Here is a 22967-nt window from a genome sequence, read left to right as displayed (position 1 = left end):
TCCTTCGCGATCGCTCGCTGGAGCGGTCGAATCGATCCGAACAAAGCGTCCTTCGATCCTTCGACAAATTCCTGGTATCACGCTGGGGGCCCACCACATACCGCTAAGAAGTGCCAAGACGTGCAAAGCCCACCCAATAATCTCCATATAATCTGCCCCCCACCCCCCTGATTTTAGGGGGGCCGAGGGGGGCCCACACTAATTACCATAACCCTTACCCTGATCATAAACGTAACATGGTCCACACCTTCCAAATCGGGAGATCCTTGGCCTGTCGGAAAGCCAAGAGAGGTTGCTCACCGGGCGACCTAGAGAATAGGCACCCAAGCCGTGGCGTCGAAGATCCTAAAGACTACGGCAGCTACAGACACTGCAACGTTGCAACATGGTTTAACATAATATGCTGTCCCAGGATGATTAACAATGGGGATAGAAAAAGGAAATTGTGACACCAGGCAAACGTACCTCAAGTGGAGGAAGAAGAATAGTTGATGGTACACGATTTTACTCAAAACTGCTATGCTAGAAGAAAAAGAACAAGAATCGCCAAGAGTACAGCTCAGAAGGCACAAATACAATTGAGCTTATGTAATGTACAACAGTGGATGTGCCGATGCTGACATTGATGAAAATAAATTGCTCAGGCTCTCTTGTCAGATCTATTAAGATTTAGATTAAACCACTTCTTTTTACTCGATTTGTCCCTGCTATCTATGTTACCGTTCTCCGGACTCTCAGTTTTGTTTTGCTCAACTGGATATCTACTGCTGCTGCTACCAGCTCCGAGAGAGCTCGTGATAGTTCGTTCGGTCGTGAACGAAGAATGGATGTCATCCCTTTCTCTCAACATATCATCAACCTGCAGAGACCACAGATCTTTAGCAACATGCATATCAAATTTTCGTACTGAATGTCACAATAAATTATTTGCAGTATTCAAGATCAACTCTAGTAATTATAACAACACATATGTCACTATTTGTTTTGATTCCAATCGTATGCCTCCCATGTCGCTCTCGGACAATACTAGAGGCGAAATCCTCGGCCAACAAAACCTCATTTCTGTTGTTCCTTCCCCCTCGACGAAGCCGCCGGCCAGCCAATGGTGGCGGTGGGTCTCTCCAGCGCTTCTCCCCAATTCGCATCCGTCGCTTCTTGCCCGGCCCTGCCGGCTCCTGCATGCTCCCTGGGTTCCCCTGCACCATAAACCCATCGTCTAGCCGTGTTTGCTGGGTGCCTCTTTAGCCTTGCGGCTGCGTGGTCTGTGGTCATCTGATTTTGTCACAGGTGGGACGCACTGGCTGTGGTCCAGGCCAGCTCAGATCTGACCTCTCCAGGTCTAGATCAGGTTACTCTCCATGCCAGTATGGGCTGTTGTTGTCATGCCGGTCGTCTCCTTGCAGTGGTGGGCATGCAGCTTGGTCAAAAGTCGTTTGCTTGCTAGCGTGTGTGGCTGTTGGTCGTCGGAGGATCCGCTGGTGACTACGCTGTGTCCTTACTGGGTGCTTTTATTGGCTTGCCTGATGTTGTGCAAAGTGTTGATCGATCTTCTCTTGGGGCAGGCAGTGTTCGTGGCTGCTGCTCCTATGGTGCTCGTGCAACTACGGTCGTGCCCTGTCTCACATATGCCTCCCCTTGGTGCTTCGTGCTTGCCCGCCTGCAACATAGCCTCCGCCAAAATCTACACATGGTGGTAGCAACTCTAGATCGCATCCTCCAGCGGCTTCGGTAGGCATTGATTACTGTGCTACAGAGCCTCCTTTAGCAACTTCCACGGGTGGTGGTGGCAGCTCTTCTCCCGATGATGCTACGTTGACCACTTCAGTTGTGTCAATCAGCATGAGATTGCACGACTTAGACACCTGCTTGCTACTTCGGTTCTCTATCGCTAGGTGCTTCTACCTCGGCCTCTTCAATTGAGCGACTTACGTGTCTGCTTGTTGCTTCTCGTTCTCCATCGATAGGTTTTGTTACTGAATCTTCTGGCACCGAGAGACCACCTTCTACAAAGTCAGGTACTCCCTCCGTTCCAAATTACTCGTCGTGGTTTTAGTTCAAATTTGAACTAAAACCACGACGAGTAATTTGGAACGGAGGGAGTACATCCCAACATCCCCGTGCATTCTTGACACGAGACCCCATCTTATCATATGACTTGTGATAATCCACTTTGTCCTTCATTCGACCTCTCGTTTCTCCTATTATGTCCTTACTAGTGATGGTACTCCCCTTCCAATAGATAGTGGAGGCACTCTTAGCACTTCGCCTTTTCATGTTCATTCCATGTCTCATGTTCCTCAACTTTCCAAGCAGCTCCTTTCTGGTGTCAGGTTATTGGCTCTGGTTGTCGGGTCAGTCTCAACTTTTGACACTGTTCTACTATGGATTGTTGCACGGAAGCTCTGCGTGGTTCTGCCGTTCACCTTGTTTCCTAGTAGCGTCGGAGCTGCCAACAATCTTTCTCCAGTACTGACAACCTATGTTTTATTTGAGACCATCTCTATTAGTTAGCTTCAATACCTTTGAGCATCATAACCTTTCCCGTCACTTCCGAGCCTTTACGGTTTGCTGCGGCATCAAAGTCTCAGTATAGGCCCAGTACTTCCAAGCTAAATCCATGTGGCACCTCTGAATTGGGATTTATCCATCTGGCACCGCTGAGTTGGGATTTAAGTGTTTTCTGCCGCATTTCCCTTAGAGAACAGCTATGCCGACCCCAGTATCTTTGAGGCTTTGTTTTCTGCTGTACTGAGCCAGTTCTATCTTCGCAAAAAAGAGACCTTTTTGGTGCAGTTGTCACGGCCTAGGTTATGAAGAGGATAGTCGTTGGTGATAGGAGGGCGAGGGCAAGGGATTTTAGGCTTGGGCGTCCTGACGCCTTGGGGGACAGATCTGTTCTGGAGGTAAACATCCCCTTTTCTATATCTATTCTTCAATACCCATTACACGAGTACTCCCTGGGCTTATATAGCATATATAGCAGCCAAGCAACTAAAGATAGAAACTGAATCAATTAGGACTCCTGCTTCTAAACAATGGCCAATGCTTGCAAATAAAGAAAGCTAACAAGTTCTAAGAAAGGAAGGCTTATCTAGATCTAAGCAGAATCCGAACTGACCAAACTAACTCGAATTGGAAAGCACTAAAGACCTATCCGGCTAAAGTAGACCATGGCTGGCATGACATCATTCCCCCCTTCAACAAGCAGCTCAACCTCGAGCTTGAAAGAACTTCCCACCCAAGAAGCTTTAGGAACCGATACTTGTGTCCAGTAGATCAGTCGCCTTCTCTTCCGAAGCATCCCAGCAATCATAAAGATGCTTACAGCGATGGTCAGGGGTGTACTTGTCGTCACACTTGTCGCAAAGACCCTTGGCACACCGTTCATCCATCTCAGCAAGTGAGCCGCAGAAGGTGCCGCTTGCTGGGCAACACCTAGGCTTGGGAGGAGCCACAAGTTCTAGAGTAGATGACATGATGCCTCCCTCAATGCCCTTCGGCACGAGACCTTTCTTGTTGTCTTCTATTGCGTCATGCTCCTTGTACACGCGTGCATGATCCATGACATCCTCTAGTATCACCGGGTACATGAGCTGGACGTCGGTTTGGATTGACCTGAAGACCAACCACGAATAGCTCCACCTAGGGCACCTTTGTAAGTCCATCGCACCTACACACGAGTCAAAAACTACTACCCATAGTCATCAACTAATTTGCCAAAGGTTCTTAATTGTCTAGAGCTCAGTGTCCCAGACTTTAGGGTGTTCCGAACATTAGGCCCAAAACACCACTTGAGTAATGAGCAGAACTCCCATAAGAATGTGCGCCATGTGAACCCTTGAGACGTTTGTACCATAGTGACGCCCGCCTTAACAATTGATATGATGCAATCCACACCTTGTCGCTTTCCGGTGTGCCCTGCTAATAAAAAAATTGATCAACATAAGTGAGATAGGGCAGTGTATCTTCTAAGCCATCAAAGGTGGGGAATTCCAGCATGTGGAATTTGGGTTTTCCACTTGTTGATGTCCTCAACATGCGAGTGACTGTTGTTGTTGCCATTCTTTTCATGTGTGTGCTGACTAGTCGCTCTTCTCAAAGGTGGGGAATTCCAACTTGTCAGATTTGGGCTTCCACTCGTCGATGTCCACGGCATGTGAGTGACTGTATTGTGGCCGTTCATTCCACGCATGTGCTCCTCCATGGTGAAGGGTTGACTGGTCGCTCTTCTCCAGGCGGGCAATGGCCAGCCGGCTGGTTGTTGCCTGCTCCTTGAGCTCTTCAATGTCCTTTTCAAATTTCTTAAAGGCGTTGCCCCTCAGTTCATCGAAAAGATCCTTTTGGTGAGTGGGGAGCTTCTCATCTAGAAACTTGGTATCTTCGCAATGGTGGCCATGGGGGAGGAGAGGTGGCTGAGGATCAGTACGTCTAATACCAAGTTGTCACGACCTAGGTTATGGAAGGGATAGTCATGGATGATGGGAGGGCATGTGAGTTTAGGCTTGGGCACAGCGATGCCTTGGGGGCCAGATAATTTCTGGAGGTAAAACTCTCCTTTTATCTGTTTTATTTCTCTAATACCCATGACACGAGTTACTCCCTAGCTTATATAGCAGCCAGGCAACTAAAGATAGAAACCAAATCAACTAGTCCTAATTCTAAACACGGCCAATACTTACTTGCAAATAAAGAAAGCTAACAAATCATAAGATAGGAAGGCTTGTCTAGATCTAAACAAAATCTCAACTCACCAAACTAAGACTTGGAAAGCACTGAAGATATGTTTGGCTGGAGTAGGCCATGGTTAGCGTGACACCAGTGCCTCCTTGTTTTCTCTGCTCGGTACTTCTGAACAACTGGACTTTTGAGAAGCTTAATTGACAGTCGGTACCTCCGAGGTATCGTGCACTTCCAGGAACATGTTTTTCCCTTCTGGCCATTCGAATTTCGAACAAGTCCAGTAGTTCTGAAATTTTTCCTCCGGGACTTCTAGGCCGGACAGATTTGTGCCTGCACTGTAAATAATCCCCCACACCCCCTTGGTTGTGAGAGAAAGTTACAAGCCATTCCAAGCCAAATCATATCCAAGCCTTTTGTGCATCCAAGGCAGAGTTGAAAGGAAATTGTTGGGTGATTCCAAGCTACTTCATTGAATCTTTAAAGACCAAGCTCCTCCCTTTCTTGAAGCCCTTCTCTTGTGTTCATCTCTCTCTACTTCAAGCTTATCTTTGTGTGAGGGAGAGTGGTGCCGGACGCCCTAGTGTCATCACCATGGACTTGGCTCCGTCACCAAGTGACACGCGCGTCACATATACTAAGGTGAGTTATATCCTCTATGCGTGTCTACTTGGTTCTCTCTTGGATGGTATACTAGTTGACCCTCCCCCCACCCCGTACATGTATAGGTTTGAGAGAGCTTCACGCTTATTGAGTGAGAGCACAAGAGGACAACAACAACATCCAAGAGGGAGCGTGGAAGCGGCGATGGAAGAAGAGAGAGCAACCGAAGAGGTGGTGCAAAAACTGCACTATCGCACAGTCCGGCCAGATGACCGGACAGGTAGTGCGGCTGTGTGCAGAATTTGAGAAAAGCCCATGTATCTTTACCCTTTCACTTACCCCTTCATGCCTTGGACCTATATATATCCCTCCCTCTCATCCATTTTAGGGTTAGCTAAGATTAAAACTCCAACCATATAGCTTTGCTCATGTAGCTCCCCTTGTGGGATTACTCCTTCATGGAGATGGCTCCTCTCATGGAGATGAAAACCTCCTCTTGAGGGGATGACTCCATAGGAGTACAAGGACCCCACTGGTGGGGTAGATTCCTTCATGGAATTCACGCCCTCCTTGTCCTAGGACTTGGGAAAGAACTACCTTTGTGTCTTACTTTCCTTTCTTGTTGTTGAATGCTTGAGATTCATCACTTGGCTTGTGATTTGAGGGATACTTGGTGGATCTTGTCCAATTTGTGTTATCTCTTGTATTTTCTTGTGGATTTCCCCCGTGTTCTTCGTGAATCCACCCTAAATCCACCTCCAATTCATGAAGATCGGACAAACTAGGGCTTGGTCCTACATTAGAGAGAGAGAGAGAGAGAGAGAGATCCTATGGGTTCTTGAGTGCTTTTGATTGAAGATCTTTTCAAGTGTTCGTCCACGTGACTGTTTTGCTTGTTACTCTTGGGAGGGTGTGCACCTCCTAGACGATTAGAATTCACTTGAGAACCTCCAAGCTTTGTGTGAAGGAATCAATAGTTTGTACAATGTACGGATATCACCTCCATGGAAGACCAACCATGAATGAGGCTTCTTCATGAAAGCCATGGTAGAATAGGTGGGCATGCATTTTGTGGGCGATGGTGTTGAGACCTGTGTGGTTTTAGAACCTTTGTGGTTCGAACCTCCCACTCACGAGTAGGATAACACCAATATCCAAACCTTGGATACAATATCGAGTCAACCCGTGTTTGCATCCTTCTAACTCAACTTCATAATTGTCTTGCAAGATTTACTGTCGCTTTTGCACTCTTTGATTGCCTGCATGTGCAGGATTTCCTAAGGGCCAACTAGGAAAGCCTAAAACTTGAAGTACACATATTTATAGGACTATATCCACCACCACCACCACCCCTGAGCGTCTATTCAATTGACCTCGATATCCTTTCACTGCTCTTCCCGAGACGATTTTCCTGATGCTATTATTCATCCAAAATGGCAGCATGTGATGCTGCAGGAGCATGGTCGTGACATTTGCTATTATGGCCCACATGACAATTGTTCGCACCTTTCTTGCTGTGGCTTTTGTTCGCGAACCAGTATGTCTCTCAACTTGATGTCAAGAATGCCTTAATGGTGAGTTGCGTGAGGAGGTCTGCATGCAACCACCACTTCAATATTTTGTTCTTGATGGCATGGCATGCCGTCTTTTCGTCGCTCTCTATAGTCTTAAGCAAGCCCATCATGCCTGGTTTGAGCGGTTCACCTCGGTGGTCATTCTTGCTGGTTTTTCACTGAGTGGTCATGACCCTACCTCTCTCTATCCACCTTTCGTCCCATTGTCGGACGCTTTTTCTATATGTTGATAACATGATAATGAATGGCGGTGACCTTTGTGAAGGCTAGTGTAGTTTCTTATGTCTGGTCTTTATCATCTTCGCTACTTCCTCAGGATTGAGGTTTCTACCTCATATGGCTTCTTAATATACCAAGAGAAGTACATTCAGGATGTTGCCCGTGCTGCTCCTATGATGAGTGTAGAATTCGATGGAGCTTAAGGTCCATCTCAGAGCTTCTGATTGTGCACCTTTTGTCTAATCCGACGCGCTATCGACATCTTTGTTGGTAGTCTAGTCTCCACTATGTGAGTCAGTTTGTCTCTGCTCCCACTCAGGTTTACTACAGGTACACTACAGCCGCCTTCAGGTTCAACGAGATCTTCATGGGACTATCTCTCACCGTCTTTTATTTCCACGCTCCGATTCATTACAACTTCAGGCCTACTCGGATGCTGCTTGGGCTAGAGATCTTTCAGATCATCGGTCATGTTATGCTTACTTTGTTTTTCCTGGTAGATCTTTCAATGCCTGAAAGAGAAAGAAACAAACTACAGTTCCCTATTCAAAGGCAGAGGCTAAGTTGTGAGGTATAGCTCTTTCGTCAGCAGTCGTGACTTGGCTAGAGTGGTTGCTTAAGGATTTTGGTATTTCTATCACTACACTAGCTCCTGCTCCTCTTTTGTCATACAATACAGGTGCTATGAACCATGAGCTCACCAAGTTAGTGTCGATGCTTATTGGGTGATTGCTCTGAAGTATGTGCCTTTGAAGTCATAGTCAGCGGATTTCTTCACGAAGCATGTTAGTGTCCAAACTCAATGATGTTGATTAACCATGAGTTGTGAAGGTATTGAGTTATATATACTTTCGCGTATTGGCCGTGTATTATGCCCGTTCCATAAGATTTTTTTTTTTGCATACTACCACACATGTACATGCGTATATATCGGCCTATGGGCTCATGGATATATTTATCGCCCTATGGCCTCATGGATATTACATATATATAGCCTCAGGGAACACAAGTTGCATATTTCCTCAGTGTGAGCATTTAAATTGCTATAGAGCATAACAAGAAATATGTGCAAAACAATAAGCCATCTCATATTAATGCTAAAAACACCAAGGCAACATAGTTATACAAACTTTTTCCCCTAGCAAAGATATTACTTTTTTGTAGTAGAACAATGTGAATTGCTTTCGGGAGAACCTTACAGATGCCGCATGTTCCAATCCTAATTTAACTTGTTTTCTAGGTCAAAGCAAACATGGTACAACAGGACCAAGTAAAATGCGGCATTCTTCTGAAAGTGAGCTTAATACCTCTATCTAGATTCTAGAAGAGTGTCACATGATTTCATCTGTCTGGCTCTGTTTGGCATGGCAGTGGATTATGATGCTGTTCGCCTGACTAGATTTTTCCTATTCAACTGTTTGACCAGCCTTCTTTTTTGAAAAGAAAAAAAACTGTCTGACTAACCAAATTTTGCATATTCCCGCACCTACTTTCTCACAGTAGATTATACTATAAAGTTCAGCACAACATGGTTCATCAACCGCAAATTGGGCCTTAGTCAAAATAAGTGTCGCACCACACCTACTTTCTGATAGTACAATTAGAGAGCGACAATACAATGTCTCTTTCTTAACACCACATTAAAGAGTGCAACTTCAGAGGGGGGGCGGGGGGCAATACCACTTCTTTTTCTTGTGTATATCTGGCGGTCGCTTCCTGAAACTGTGCCAAAGCCTGCATAGCCATTTCATTCTGTCAATGTTTCCTTGAAATGCAAAAGAACATCTAATATTATGCTATATTTATTATCACATAACAAAGAGGGAACGAAAATATTCTGACAGACTTTTCTGTACTCAGTTTCGAATTGACGCAGATCATTTCTTTTCTCCAGAATTTTAGCCTCTATTTCTTTTAGCCTCTCTGTTGTGTCTTCGTAACTCTTTGCGCACATTGCTTCAATTGTATAGCTAGCTGGCTTGAAAAAATTGTCACCTGAACATATCAATTAGGATAGCTCAGAACAGAGAAATGTCATAGATATAAACAGAGAAATCAAGAATGTGTACCATATACAGCAAATATATGAGTTCCAGGTTTAAGTGTCGAGACTTCGCAAGGTTGGAGACCTTCCAATCTTTTAAAGAATGCAGCCTCAGGATCTTTAGCCATTGCCAACTGTAGTACGAAAGCGACTCTGCAAATTAGTTACAAGGAGCATAAAGACTAAAGCCACTAGATGCAGCATACATACCGCATTCACTGTCGAGTCCATACGGTAGACTTGAAAATGCAGGAAATACATGCCTGCAGATGTCACCTTGCCAGTCTTCTGACTATCTTCCTGGAGAGAACAAATGATATGTTATTAAACACAACGACACAACCCCTAGCCAGAGTTTCCCAACAGCCTTAATGATATGAGTGTAATTTGAGCAAGCAAATATTGAGTGGCTAAGAAGCTTGACTGATAAATGGGAGATAGAGATGTAACAGGAAACGGTATGAAGCATTCCCCAAGGAAACGTAGAAAATCTAATGTTTTAAACAAGATGAGGAATATTGTATATTCCAGATAAGGGAGTAAACAAGGTGTCTGGGTTTGGTTGGCAAATTAGTAACATGATAAAAGTTGGTTTGGATGGTGGCACTTGCTTTTTTAGCACCACCTACATCTTAAAAGTTGGACTGGTGAATATGGTGGAAATTTGAGCTCTCCAAACTCTTACTCAAGGTTAATACACCATGCACAGCAGGTATAATAATAAGGATTACACCATTAAGCCATTGGAATATAATCCATGGCATGCCATTGCCAAATAATGACAACCAGGAAATGGAATAAAGCAGGACATACCTGTAGAGCTAGTCCATAGCCTCCGTTGATTTCTTGTTCGAAGAAAAGAAGCTGTAGACAATATTGGAAAATTAAGAGTGAATAGTATCTCAATACTCGCACGGAAAACAACAAGCAAAGCTTCAATGCAAGTGAAAATGAAGAAAGAATCAAACTCGTACCTTAAATTTACTTTGTGCAACTGAAGTGGCTCTAACTACTATTCCTGAATGAGCTTGCTCTTCACTTATTGTCACACCAAAGAAATGAGCAGATTGCTTTTCAACCTACACACACAAAAATGACATTTTACAACCCCCCGTATAAATAATACCACAAGAATGTCAGCAGCAGAACCTTTCCCATAGCTGATGTCCCAACTGGGAGTGGTCTCACTGTCACTGTTCCATTCATAGCTTCTTCAAGAACAGTAGGAGATACCGTCGTCTTGATAGGAACCCCGAGCTTGCTAAAAGTAGTATAAGAGAGCAGGTTATTAGGAATCTTGAATCATCACTGAAGAATAATTCTCACTATATTCTGCAATCACCTGAAAAGTGCAGCAAACATTGTGTTCACAGTTCCAAGATTGGACAAATCAATCTCCATATCCATTCCTTCATTTTCCAACGCCTGAGAAATAAAATACAACAAGAGATGTAACCTATACTCCCTCCGTCTCAGTATATAAGCAAAAGCCCAAATGGACCTGTGACAAAAAAGCAGTATTTTGCAAGACAAATACAACAATATTATTCTTATATGCCCAATCCTTATAGTTCCTAAGTGGTCAAAGTTTAAAATGTCCGATCGCACACAAAATAATATGCCCTATATTTTGGGACATAACAAGTACTACCTCTGTTCACTTATATAAGACGTTTTAGACATTCAGACACTGTTCAAAATAGTACAAATCAAACTGTCTGAAACGTCTTATAAAAACTAATGGAGGGAGTAAATCTTATTTTCTCCATCAAATAAGAGATATATTCAGATGCTAAATATCTGAGATTTAGCAAACACACCTTCACAAAATAATAAGTAAATAAGCATCAGTGTCAAATTCTATTTCTGTAATCCTGCATTACTTCATTTTAATGATGTCACCCTGAGTCTCAACTTGTCTAAGGAAAATCAGAGGCTCTAATCTTGCATAATTATCCAGAAATAAAGATTTAGTCAGATAGTTATAGTTCAATAGTGAAAATGCTTCCTTGCTGGTCGATAGAGGCTCTCATTGCACCTTCAGCAATTTTGATGGATCACCAGACGTTTCTCTACGACGCAACACCCAGTATTTGAGTAACCAGACGACACAGATTCATCTTGTTACAGCATAAATGGATTAAATGTCTGGTCGCATAATAAAAAATAGACAGTCAGGATGCGTTTGGGAGCAAAAGTATTTTTGTAGTTTTCTAGGAATACGGTGTTGCCAAACTAGGCCTCAACACCATGCTGCTTGTAGACATAGCCCAGTCAGAAATCACATTTAAATGATGGATCTCTGGTTGTTTGGAAATTGCAGTATCACTGAAGTGAAGAGCCAGCCCTACATAGTTAGAAGATGAATGGTAGGCCAGGGGTTTCTTCCTACAGTCAACCAAGTACAAAGCTACCAAAGGGCCAATTTTTCATCTCTAATAAATATTTTCTGGTGTAGCTCTAGAAAAATATGCAGTAATTGTAAAGTTAAAGAAAAGAAAAGATTGCTAAACTCAATATATTAGACAAAGGAGTTCAATTACCATGAAATGCTGGAGGACAACTCAAGAACAATTTTGATCTCAATAAAGCAAATAAACCCAACTTTGAAGTATTGAGGATATAAACCCAGTAATCAAACAGGTATTTCAGTATCTAGATTTTTGCCAAACTCCATATTATGAGAAAAGGTGATAGAATGCAGAACCATTACAGTTAAAATAAAATATGCACAGACGGAAAAATGCTATTCGAATGTAGTCTGGTGCATTCGGCGTGAGAACAGCACCTCAAAACCAGCAGTATCATATTGCCTCCGTTTCTCAGGATCTGACAAGATACTGTACGAATATGCAACTTCTTTGAACAGCTCTGATGCTTCTGGGTTGCTAGCATTTTTGTCCGGGTGATACCTGTCAAATATAATAGTAACTATGAAAATCATCCTAGATAGGACCAAGGAACACACTATGCAAATATTGAGAAAAGGACAAAAAATATTATTCAACTCTGCATTTCTCCAAAATCAAGCATCTATGGCAATCAAGCCTTAATTTTGTGGTAACAGTGAAAAAACTAAAGAGTATGCAAAAAGTGAGGATGCCAAATAGATGACAAGCATAAGGAAAGTTTTGTTAGCATCCCAGGATTTCTATCGTCCCTCGAATTTACCATGAAACTTGAGATTACACAACTATATAAAGAACGTACTACATAAAAAAGGGTCAAATGAGATGTCCCGGAGACAGCACATAAGGCCATATATGAATCTACGAAACATATGGTTTTACATAAAATCCTTTGCAGTGCATCCATAACATTGTGGTCGCTATGTGTCCTTATGTTTCCTTGTAAATAAAACCAAACGGAAACTACAATATCATTATTGTAGTGCATTTCCACGTTGACATAAACTTCACCAATCAGCAATGGTCAGCATTGGATGACACAAGTTTAGTGATTCTCAGAAAATGCTTCTTTCTGCCTGCTGTATGAAGCAACGTGCTGAACAAGTAACTTGTGTAAGAGTGTCCCTTCACTAAAGAGAAGAGAGCCTCTATTTCCAGGCACGGATTTATTTTTTTAATATGAACTGAACCACCGTCATGTCTCGTCGTGATAACATAATCAGACAAGAACCAGGCAATTTCGTTAATGACAAATGAAGCCGCGTCTTCTGCATAGCACAATCTAAACAGCACGACCAAGAATGAACTGGGAACCAGAGGGCCGAGCACGAACTTGAGCGCGAGCTTGCGGTAGGCGGACTTGATCTCCTGGTCGGAGGAGTCTCTTGATACGGAGAGCACCTCATACGGGTCCCGTCGGAGCGCTGGCGCCGACGGCCCCTCCATCTTCCCCGAGGATGCCATCAGGGAGCAATACCCTAACACACAGAACAACAAATCACAAACCAAATCAGAGAAAGTCGGCGTGAGATCGTGGACCTCACCTGCGCGAGGATGCGGCCAGATCTCGCCGCCTCCTAAGAAAAGATACGGGACGGCAAGACGATGAGACAGGGGCAAAGAAGGATCGGTCGCAAGTGGGACTTTCCGTTGCCTTGATTTTTATTTTTCTGATTTCATTAACTATTATAAAATTAAAAACGAAAAAAAAAAGTGAACCTAGGGTCTTCCACAGCAATTTGACAATCTAAACCGCCTGATTTGTTCAATCAAAAGTGGACGACAGTTCACCTCATTTGGGTGGCTGGTACACACGTCTACATGGTATCCTTTTCTGAATCACGTTGACTAATAGTGACACGCATAGATAGGCCCAGAATGAGGGCACCCAATATTTAGGCACGTTACTTTCCTCGTCTCTTTTCATCTTTTTCATCGGTGTGTGCGTTCCTCACAATCGTCATGCCACCATAAGAACGCAAGATAAGGGGAAGGATCCGTCGGCGGCAGTAGGGAAGAAAGAGATGGAGCAGGTGTCTAGTTGCATTCAAGAAGATGGCGCTTCCATCTTCACCCGATGCTGATGTAACCCTCTGAAAGAGCCTCCTCATGGTTTTAATATTCATATCCATCTGGGAAAAAACTATTTGGATAAACCAGTCAAATAGTCACTACGCACACGTGCTTGTCGGGCCTACGTAGTTGGGGCAACTGCTCTGATGACCTATCTAGGCCAACCTAGGTTGACCCATGCTGTCAGATCAGAAACCAACGACCCAGATTGGCATCCTGGACATTAGCCCCTCCACGCCTTCACAAATTTCTGCACCTCCTAGCCTCCCTACCGATAGAGACATTGGATGTCTCGTGAGCCCGATTTCCTCGCCCGACATCGTTCTCTCCGCTCCTTGCCAGCGTCAACTGTTTCTCACCACTTATGTTTCCTCCTTTTGTGCTTTCCTCTAGCGCTTTGCTTCCTCCGCGACATAGAGGAGAAGGTGACGGGGCCTCCCTTGCTACAACAGACACAACAAGGACGGCGGAAGCGAAGGAGGAGGAAGGGAGCGCCCACCCACGGGCCACAGCAACACAATGGATCCGCATGAGGAGGTGTCGGTGGAGGGGCTCCCTGCCGGCCAACTTCGTTCTGTAGCAATAACAAGTTGTCTGACACTGGGACAGCGAACAGGTTCTGCGGGATGCGGCTGCCATTCTTAGCCTTGCCCATGTCATGTTGCGCGAGCGCCACAGGTGGACAATGAGACAGATGAGGAGTGCGATGCGGGGTAGGATCCATACCTTTTTTTATAAAGGGTAGGATCCATACCTGCATGGTGATTTCTTTGCTTTGATTTGCTCCTTCTCGTCAGTTCATCTTAGCTCCGCATTGTCTCGGTTTTTCCAGTAGCAAGTTTCATCCAAACACTTAATGTGGTGTTTGGAAAAAATGAACGTCAAACCATCCCTAGACGCATGTGCTCGCTAGGCCTACATAGTGTTGGAAATGTGCCCTAAGGCATAATTGTGTTATTACTTATTTCCATGTTTATAGTTAATGTTTATATTCTATGCTATAACTGAAGGAAATATGCCCTAGAGGCAATAATAAAGTTGTTATTTTATATTTCCTTTTTCATGATAAAGGTTTATTATTCATGCTATAATTGTATTGATCGGAAACCTAAATACATGTGTGAATACATAAACAAACACCGTGTCCCTAGTGAGTCTCTACTTGACTAGCTCGTTGATCAAAGATGGTTAAGGTTTCCTAACCATGGACATGGGTTATCATTTGATAACGGGATCACATCATTAGGAGAATGATGTGATGGACAAGACCCATCCGTTAGCTTAGCATTATGATCGTCCAGTTTATTGCTATTGCTTTCTTCATGTCAAATACATATTCCTTCGACTATGAGATTATGCAACTCCCGGATACCGGAGGAATGCCTTGTGTGCTATCAAGCGTCACAACGTAACTGGGTGATTATAAAGATGCTCTACAGGTATCTCCGAAGGTGTTTGTTGATTTGGCATAGATCGAGATTAGGATTTGTCACTCCGAGTATCGGAGAGGTATCTCTGGGCCCTCTGGGTAATACACATCATAAGCTTGCAAGCAAACGACTAAGGAGTTAGTCACGAGGTGATGTATTATGGAACGAGTAAAGAGACTTGCCCGTAACGAGAATGAACTAGGTATAAAGATACCGACGATCGAATCTCGGGCAAGTAACATACCGATAGACAAAGGGAATTACATATGTTGTCATAACGGTTCGACCGATAAAGATCTTCGTAGAATATGTAGGAGCCAATATGGGCATCCAGGTTCCGCTATTGGTATTTACCAGAGAGGTGTCTCGGTCATGTGTACATAGTTCTCGAACCCGTAGGGTCCGCACGCTTAACGTTCGTTCACGATATAGTATTATACGAGTTATGTGATTTGGTGACCGAATGTTGTTCGGAGTCCCAAATGAGATCACAGACATGATGAGGAGTCTCTAAATGGTCGAGAGGTAAAGATTGATATATACGACGGTGGTATTCGAACACTGGAAGTGTTCCGGAGGGTACCGGGTACATATCGGATCACCGGAAGGGGTTCCGGGCACCCCCGACATAAGATATGGGCCTTATGGGCCAAGAGGGGAAACGCACCAGCCACAAGGGGCTGGTACGCCCCCCATATGGGCCGGCCAAGGTGGAGAAGGAAAGAGTAAGAAGGAAAGGAAAGAAAGGGAATAGGATTCCCCCTTCCTCCCCCCTTCCCCCTCTTTCCTTCCCCCCCCCCCCGATATAGATGGCACGGGGGCGCACGGCTAGGGAGGAGCCCAAGTAGGATTCGGTCCTACTTGGGGCGCCTCCTGGCCTCTCCCCTCCCCCTCCCACCTATATATATGGGGGGGCTAGCCGTGTGTGGCGCCCCCTCCACCGTTTACAACCTCAGTCATATTTTCGTAGTGCTTAGGCGAAGCCCTGCGAGGATCACTTCACCATCACCGTCACCACGCCATCGTGCTGACGGAACTCACCTACTACCTTGACATCTTGCTGGATCAAGAAGGAGAGGGACGTCACCGAGCTGAACGTGTGCAGAACGCGGAGGTGTCGTGCGTTTGGTACTTGATCGGTTGAAGCGCGAGGAAGTTTGACTACATCAACCGCGTTAAGAAACGCTTCCACTCACGGTCTACGAGGGTACATAGACACACTCTCCCCCTCGTTGCTATTCATCTCCATGGATAGATCATTGCGTGTGCGTAGAATTTTTGTTTGTTTTCCATGCAACGATACCCAACAGTGGCATCATGAGCCAGGTCTATGCGTAGATGATATGCACGAGTAGAACACAAAGGGTTGTGGGCGGTGATAGTCATACTGCTTACCACCAACGTCTTTTTTTGATTCGGCGGTATTGTGGGATGAAGCGGCCCGGACCAACTTTACATGTCCACGCACATGAGACCGGTTCCACCGGCAGACATGCAACTAGTTTTGCATAAAGGTGGTTGGCGGGTGTCTGTTTCTCCTACTTTAGTTGAATCGAATATGACTATGGTCGGTCCTTGAAAAAGGTAAAAACAGCAAACTTGATGAAACACCGTTGTGGTTTTTGCGTAGGTAAGAACGGTTCTTGCTAGAAGCCCATAGCAGCCACGTAAAACTTGCAACAACAAAGTAGAGGACATCTAACTTGTTTTTGCATGGTATGTTGTGATGTGATATGGTCAAGACATGGTGTGATACACGTTATTGTATGAGATGATCATGTTTTGTAAGTTATTGGCAACCGGCAGGAGCCTTATGGTTGTCTCTTTATTGTATGAAATGCAAATGCCATGTAATTGCTTTACTTTATCACTATGTGTTAGCGATAGTTGTAGAAGCAATAGTTGGCGAGACGACCACGACGCAATGATGGAGATCAAGGTGTCGAGCCGGTAACGATGGAGATCATGACGATGCTTTGGAGATGGAGATCAAAAGCACAAGATGATGATGGTCATATCATGTCACATATTTTGATTGCATATGATGTTTATCTTTTATGCATCTTATTTTACTTAGTACGGCGGTAGCATTATAAGCTGATCTTTTCCCTAAATTTCAAGGTAAAAGTGTTCTCCCTGAGTATGCACCATTGCTACAGTTTGTCGTGTTGAGACACCACGTGATGATCGGGTGTGATAGACTCTACGTTCACATACAACGGGTGCAAGACAGTTTTGCACATGCGGAATACTTGGGCTAAACTTGACGAGCCTAGCATGCACAGACATGACCTCGGACACTAGAGACCGAAAGGTCGAACGTGAATCATATAGTAGATATGATCAACATAGAGATGTTCACCATTGATGACTACTCCATCTCACGTGATGATCGAACATGGGTTAGTTGATTTGGATCACGTATCACTTAGATGACTTGAGGGATGTCTATTTAAGTGGGAGTTCTTAAATAATTTGATTAATTGAACTTAAATTATCATGAACTTAGTCTTGATAGTTTTTGCATATCTATGTTGTAGATCAATGGCCCGTGCTACCATTTCCCTGAATTTTAATGCGTTCCTAGAGAAAGCTAAGTTGAAAGATGATGGTAGCAACTACATGGACTGGGTCCGTAGCTTGAGGATTATCCTCATTGTTGCATAGAAAAATTTTGTCCTTGATGGACCGCTAGGTGTGCCACCCCCTCTAGCGACTGTGGACGTTGTGAATGCCTGGCAGTCGCGTGTTGATGACTACTCGATAGTTCAGTGTGCCATACTTTACGACTTAGAACCGGGACTTCAAAGACATTCTGAACGTCATGGAGCATATGAGATGTTCCAGGAGTTGAAGTTAATATTTCAAGCAAATGCCCGAGTTGAGAGATATGAAGTCTCCAACAAGTTATATAGCTGCAAGATGGAGAAGAATAGTTCTGTCAGTGAACACATACTCAAAATGTCTGGGTATCATAATCACTTGACTCAGCTGGGAGTTAATCTTCCAAATGATAGTGTTATTGACAGAGTTCTTCAATCACTGCCACCAAGCTACAAAGGCTTCATGATGAACTATAATATACAAGAGATGGACAAGACAATTCCCAAGCTCTTCGCAATGCTCAAAGTTGCGGAGGTAGAAATCAAGAAGGAGCATCAAGTGTTGATGGTTAACAAGACCACTAGTTTCAAGAAAAAGGGCAAGGGAAAGAAGGGGAACTTCAAGAAGAATGGCAAGCAAGTTGCCACTCCCGAGAAGAAGCCCAAACCTGGACCCAAGCCTGAAACTGAGTGCTTCTACTGCAAAGGGACTGGTCACTAGAAGCGGAACTGCCACAAGTATTTGGCGGATAAGAAGGATGGCAAAGTGAACAAAGGTATATTTGATATACATGTTATTGATGTGTACCATACTAATGCTCGTAGTAGCGCCTAGGTATTTGATACTGGTTCGGTTGATCATATTTGTAACTCGAAACCGGAGCTACGGATTAAATGAAGATTGGCTAAGGACGAGGTGACGATGCGCGTCGGGAATGGTTCCAAGGTCGATGTGATCGACATCGGCACGCTACCTCTACATCTACCTTCGGGATTAGTTTTAGACCTGAATAATTGTTATTTGGTGCCAGCGTTGAGCATGAACATTATACCTGGATCTTGTTTAGTGTGAGACAGTTATTCGTTTAAATCAGAGAATAATGGTTGGTTTATTTATATGAGTAATATCTTTTATGGTCATGCACCCTTGAAGAGTGGTCTATTTTTGTTGAATCTCAATTGTAGCGATACACATATTCATAATATTGATGCCAAAAGATGCAAAGTTGATAATGATAGTGCAACATATTTGTGGCACTGTCGTTTAGGTCATATTGGTGTAAAGCGTATTTAGAAACTCCATGCATATGGGCTTTTGGAATCACTTGATTATGAATCATTTGATACTTGCCAACCATGCCTCATGGGCAAGATGACTAAAACTTCGTTCTCCGGAACAATGGAGTGATGTCTACTACACAACCTTCTTCTTGTAGACTCGTGTTGGGCCTCCAAGCGCAGAGTTTTGTAGGACAGTAGCAAATTTCCCTCAAGTGGATGACCTAAGGTTTATCAATCCGTGGGAGGCGTAGGATGAAGATGGTCTCTCTCAAACAACCCTGCAACCAAATAACAAAGAGTCTCTTGTGTCCCCAACACACCCAATACAATGGTAAATTGTATAGGTGCACTAGTTCGGCGAAGAGATGATGATACAAGTGCAATATGGATGGTAGATATAGGTTCTTGTAATCTGAAAATATAAAAACAGCAAGGTAGCAAGTGGTAAAAGTGAGCGAAAACGGTATTGCAATGCTTCGAAACAAGGCCTAGGGTTCATACTTTCACTAGTGCAAGTTATCTCAACAATGATAACATAATTAGATCATATAACAATCCCTCAACATGCAACAAAGAATCACTCCAAAGTTTCTATCGGAGAACGTAGGACGAAAACGTGCATCAACCCCTATGCATAGATTACCCCAATATCACCACGGAAATCCGCAAGTTGAGTGCCAAAACATACATCAAGTGAATCAATAGAAGATCCCGTTATCACCACAGGTATTCCATCGCAATGCATACATCAAGTGTTCTCAAATCCAATACTCAATCCTACATAACGAAACCGCAAAGAGCAAGACTCAATTCATCACAAGAAGGAAGAGGGGGAGAAACACCATATGATTCAACTATAATAACAAAGCTCGCGATACATCAAGATCGTGCCAAATCAAGAACACGGGAGAAAGAGAGATCAAACACATAGCTACTGGTACATACCCTCAGCCCCGAGGGTGAACTACTCCCTCCTCGTCATGGAGAGCACTGGGATGATGAAGATGGCCACCAGCGATGGTTTCCCCCTCCGGCAGGGTGCCGGAACGGGCTCCCGATTGTTTTTTTGTGGCTACAGAGGCTTGCGGCGGCGGAACTCCCAATCTAGGTTTTGTTCTGGAGTTTTTGGGATTTATAAGAGGTGTTGGCGTCGGGGACAAGTCAAGGGGCCCCCACGAGGCGACGACGAGGACGGGGGGCGCGCCCTAGGGGGGCGCCCTCCACCCTTGTGGTGGCCTCGCAACTCCTCTCCGATATCTTTCCGTTCCAGTATTTTTCATATTTTCCAAAAATATTCTCCGTAATTTTTCAGGTCAATTGGACTCCATTTGATATTCCTTTTCTGCGAAACTCAAAAACAAGGAAAAAAATAGAAACTGGCACTGGGCTCTAGGTTAATATGTTAGTCCCAAAAATCATATAAAATAGCATATAAATGCATATAAAACATCCAAGATAGATAATATAATAGCATGGAACAATAAAAAATTATAGATACGTTGGAGACGTATATTGGAAATAATACATATCGATGTATGCGGTCCAATGAGTGTTGTGGCACTGATACGTCTCCAACGTGTTGGAAATATGCCCTAGAGGCAATAATAAATTGGTTATTATTATATTTCCTTGTTCATGATAATCGTTTATTATCCATGCTAGAATTGTATTGATAGGAAACTCAGATACATGTGTGGATACATAGACAACACCATGTCCCTAGTAAGCCTCTAGTTGACTAGCTCGTTGATCAATAGATGGTTACGGTTTCCTGACCATGGACATTGGATGTCGTTGATAACGGGATCACATCATTAGGAGAATGATGTGATGGACAAGACCCAATCCTAAGCCTAGCACAAGATCGTGTAGTTCGTTTGCTCAGAGCTTTTCTAATGTCAAGTATCATTTCCTTACACCATGAGATTGTGCAACTCCCGGATACTGTAGGAATGCTTTGGGTGTACCAAACGTCACAACGTAACTGGGTGGCTATAAAGGTGCACTACAGGTATCTCCGAAAGTGTCTGTTGGGTTGGCACGAATCGAGACTGGGATTTGTCACTCCGTGTAAACGGAGAGGTATCTCTGGGCCCACTCGGTAGGACATCATCATAATGTGCACAATGTGACCAAGGAGTTGATCACGGGATGATGTGAGTTACGGAACGAGTAAAGAGACTTGCCGGTAACGAGATTGAACAAGGTATCGGGATACCGACGATCGAATCTCGGGCAAGTAACATACCGATAGACAAAGGGAATTGTATACGGGATTGATTGAATCCTCGATATCATGGTTCATCCGATGAGATCATCGAGGAGCATGTGGGAGCTAACATGGGTATCCAGATCCCGCTGTTGGTTATTGACCGGAGAGTCGTCTCGGTCATGTCTGCGTGTCTCCCGAACCCGTAGGGTCTACACACTTAAGGTTCGGTGACGCTAGGGTTGTAGAGATATTAGTATGCGGTAACCCGAAAGTTTTTCGGAGTCCCGGATGAGATCCCGGACGTCACGAGGAGTTCCGGAATGGTCCGGAGGTAAAGATTTATATATGGGAAGTCTTATTTTGGTCGCCGGAAAAGTTTCGCACTTTATCGGTACTGTACCGGGAGTGCCGAAAGGGGTCCGGGGGTCCACCAAGGGGTCCACCAGCCCCGGGGGGCCAAATGGGCTGTGGGGGGTGCGCCTTGGCCTATATGGGCCAAGGGAACCAGCCCCAAGAGGCCCATGCGCCAAGAGATAAGATAAAAGGAGAGTCCTAAAGGGGGAAGGCACCTCCGAGGTGCCTTGGGGGGGAAGGACTCCTCCCTGGCCGCACCCTTCCTTGGAGGAAGGGCCAAGGCTGCGCCCCCCCCTCTCCCTTGGCCCTATATATAGTGGGGGGAAGGGAGGGCAGCGATAATCCAAGCCCTGGCGCCTCCCTCTCCCTCCGGTGACACCTCTTCCTCCCCGCTTGCGCTTGGCGAAGCCCTGCCGGGATCCCGCTACTTCCACCACCACGCCGTCGTGCTGCTGGATCTCCATCAACCTCTCCTCCCCCCTTGCTGGATCAAGAAGGAGGAGACGTCGCTGCTCCATACGTGTGTTGAACGCGGAGGTGCCGTCCGTTCGGCGCTAGGATCATCGGTGATTTGGATCACGACGAGTACGACTCCATCAACCCCGTTCTGTTGCAACGCTTCCGCATCGCGATCTACAAGGGTATGTAGATGCACTCTCCTTCCCCTCGTTGCTAGATTACTCCATAGATTGATCTTGGTGATGCGTAGAAAATTTTGAATTTCTGCTACGTTCCCCAACACAACGTATCTATAATTTTTAATTGCTTCATGCTATATTCTATTCTATTTTGAATGTTTAACGGGCTTTATTATACACTTTTATATCATTTTTGGGACTAACCTATTAACCGGAGGCCCAACCCAGAATTGCTGTTTTTGCCTATTTCAGTGTTTCGCAGAAAAAGAATATCAAACGGAGTCCAAACGGAATGAAACCTTCGGGAACGTGATTTTTGGAACGAACGTGATCCAGAGGACTTGGACCATACGTCAAGAAAGCTACCTGGAAGGGACGAGGTAGGGGGGAGCGCCTACCCCCCCAGGCGTGCCCTCCACCCTCGTGGGGCCCACGTTGCTCCACCGACGTACTTCTTCCTCCTATATATATACCTACGTATCCCCAAACTACCAGATACGGAGCCAAAAACCTAATTCCACCGCCGCAACCTTCTGTACCCGTGAGATCCCATCTTCGGGCCTTTTCCGGAGCTCCGCCGGAGGGGGCATTGATCAGGGAGGGCTTCTACATCTACACCATAGCCTCTCCGATGATGTGTCAGTAGTTTACCTCAGACCTTCGGGTCCATAGTTATTAGCTAGATGGCTTCTTCTCTCTCTTTGGTTCTCAATACAAAGTTCTCCACGATTCTCGTGGAGATCTATTCGATGTAATCTTCTTTTGCGGTGTGTTTGTTGAGACCGATGAATTGTGGGTTTATGATCAAGTTTATCTATGAACAATATTTGAATCTCCTCTGAATTCTTTTA

The 22967-nt window shown here is 44.6% G+C and overlaps 1 protein-coding gene across 1 annotated transcript; it reads right to left on the bottom strand.

Annotated features, from left to right (window-relative positions):
• Nucleotides 1–432: 432 nt before the first annotated feature.
• On the bottom strand, nucleotides 433–13314 carry LOC109775178 (chaperone protein dnaJ 15). Its single transcript, XM_020333932.4, has 12 exons — nucleotides 13070–13314; nucleotides 12859–13003; nucleotides 11906–12029; nucleotides 10460–10542; nucleotides 10267–10378; nucleotides 10092–10196; nucleotides 9931–9981; nucleotides 9328–9417; nucleotides 9143–9251; nucleotides 8920–9068; nucleotides 8754–8807; nucleotides 433–859 (listed from the first exon to the last, which is right to left on the bottom strand). Exons 2-12 carry the CDS (start codon nucleotides 12987–12989, stop codon nucleotides 641–643), a joined length of 1227 nt encoding a protein of 408 aa, XP_020189521.1. The 5' UTR covers nucleotides 12990–13003; nucleotides 13070–13314; the 3' UTR covers nucleotides 433–640.
• Nucleotides 13315–22967: the final 9653 nt, after the last annotated feature.

This window comes from Aegilops tauschii, chromosome 3, assembly GCF_002575655.3.
Source record: "Aegilops tauschii subsp. strangulata cultivar AL8/78 chromosome 3, Aet v6.0, whole genome shotgun sequence".
In the NCBI taxonomy this organism is placed as follows: Eukaryota; Viridiplantae; Streptophyta; class Magnoliopsida; order Poales; family Poaceae; genus Aegilops; species Aegilops tauschii.
This window is presented reverse-complemented; position numbering and strand designations above follow the sequence as displayed.

Excerpts from the sequence above, each read along its gene's own strand:
- LOC109775178 (XM_020333932.4), bottom strand. The coding sequence starts at position 12,989 with ATGGCATCCTCGGGGAAGATGGAGGGGCCGTCGGCGCCAGCGCTCCGA. Across the intron at positions 10,379-10,459 it reads ATGTTTGCTGCACTTTTCAG|CAAGCTCGGGGTTCCTATCA; the intron begins GTGATTGCAGAA and ends TACTACTTTTAG. Across the intron at positions 860-8,753 it reads ATACACAAGAAAAAGAAGTG|GTTGATGATATGTTGAGAGA; the intron begins GTATTGCCCCCC and ends TGGTCTCTGCAG.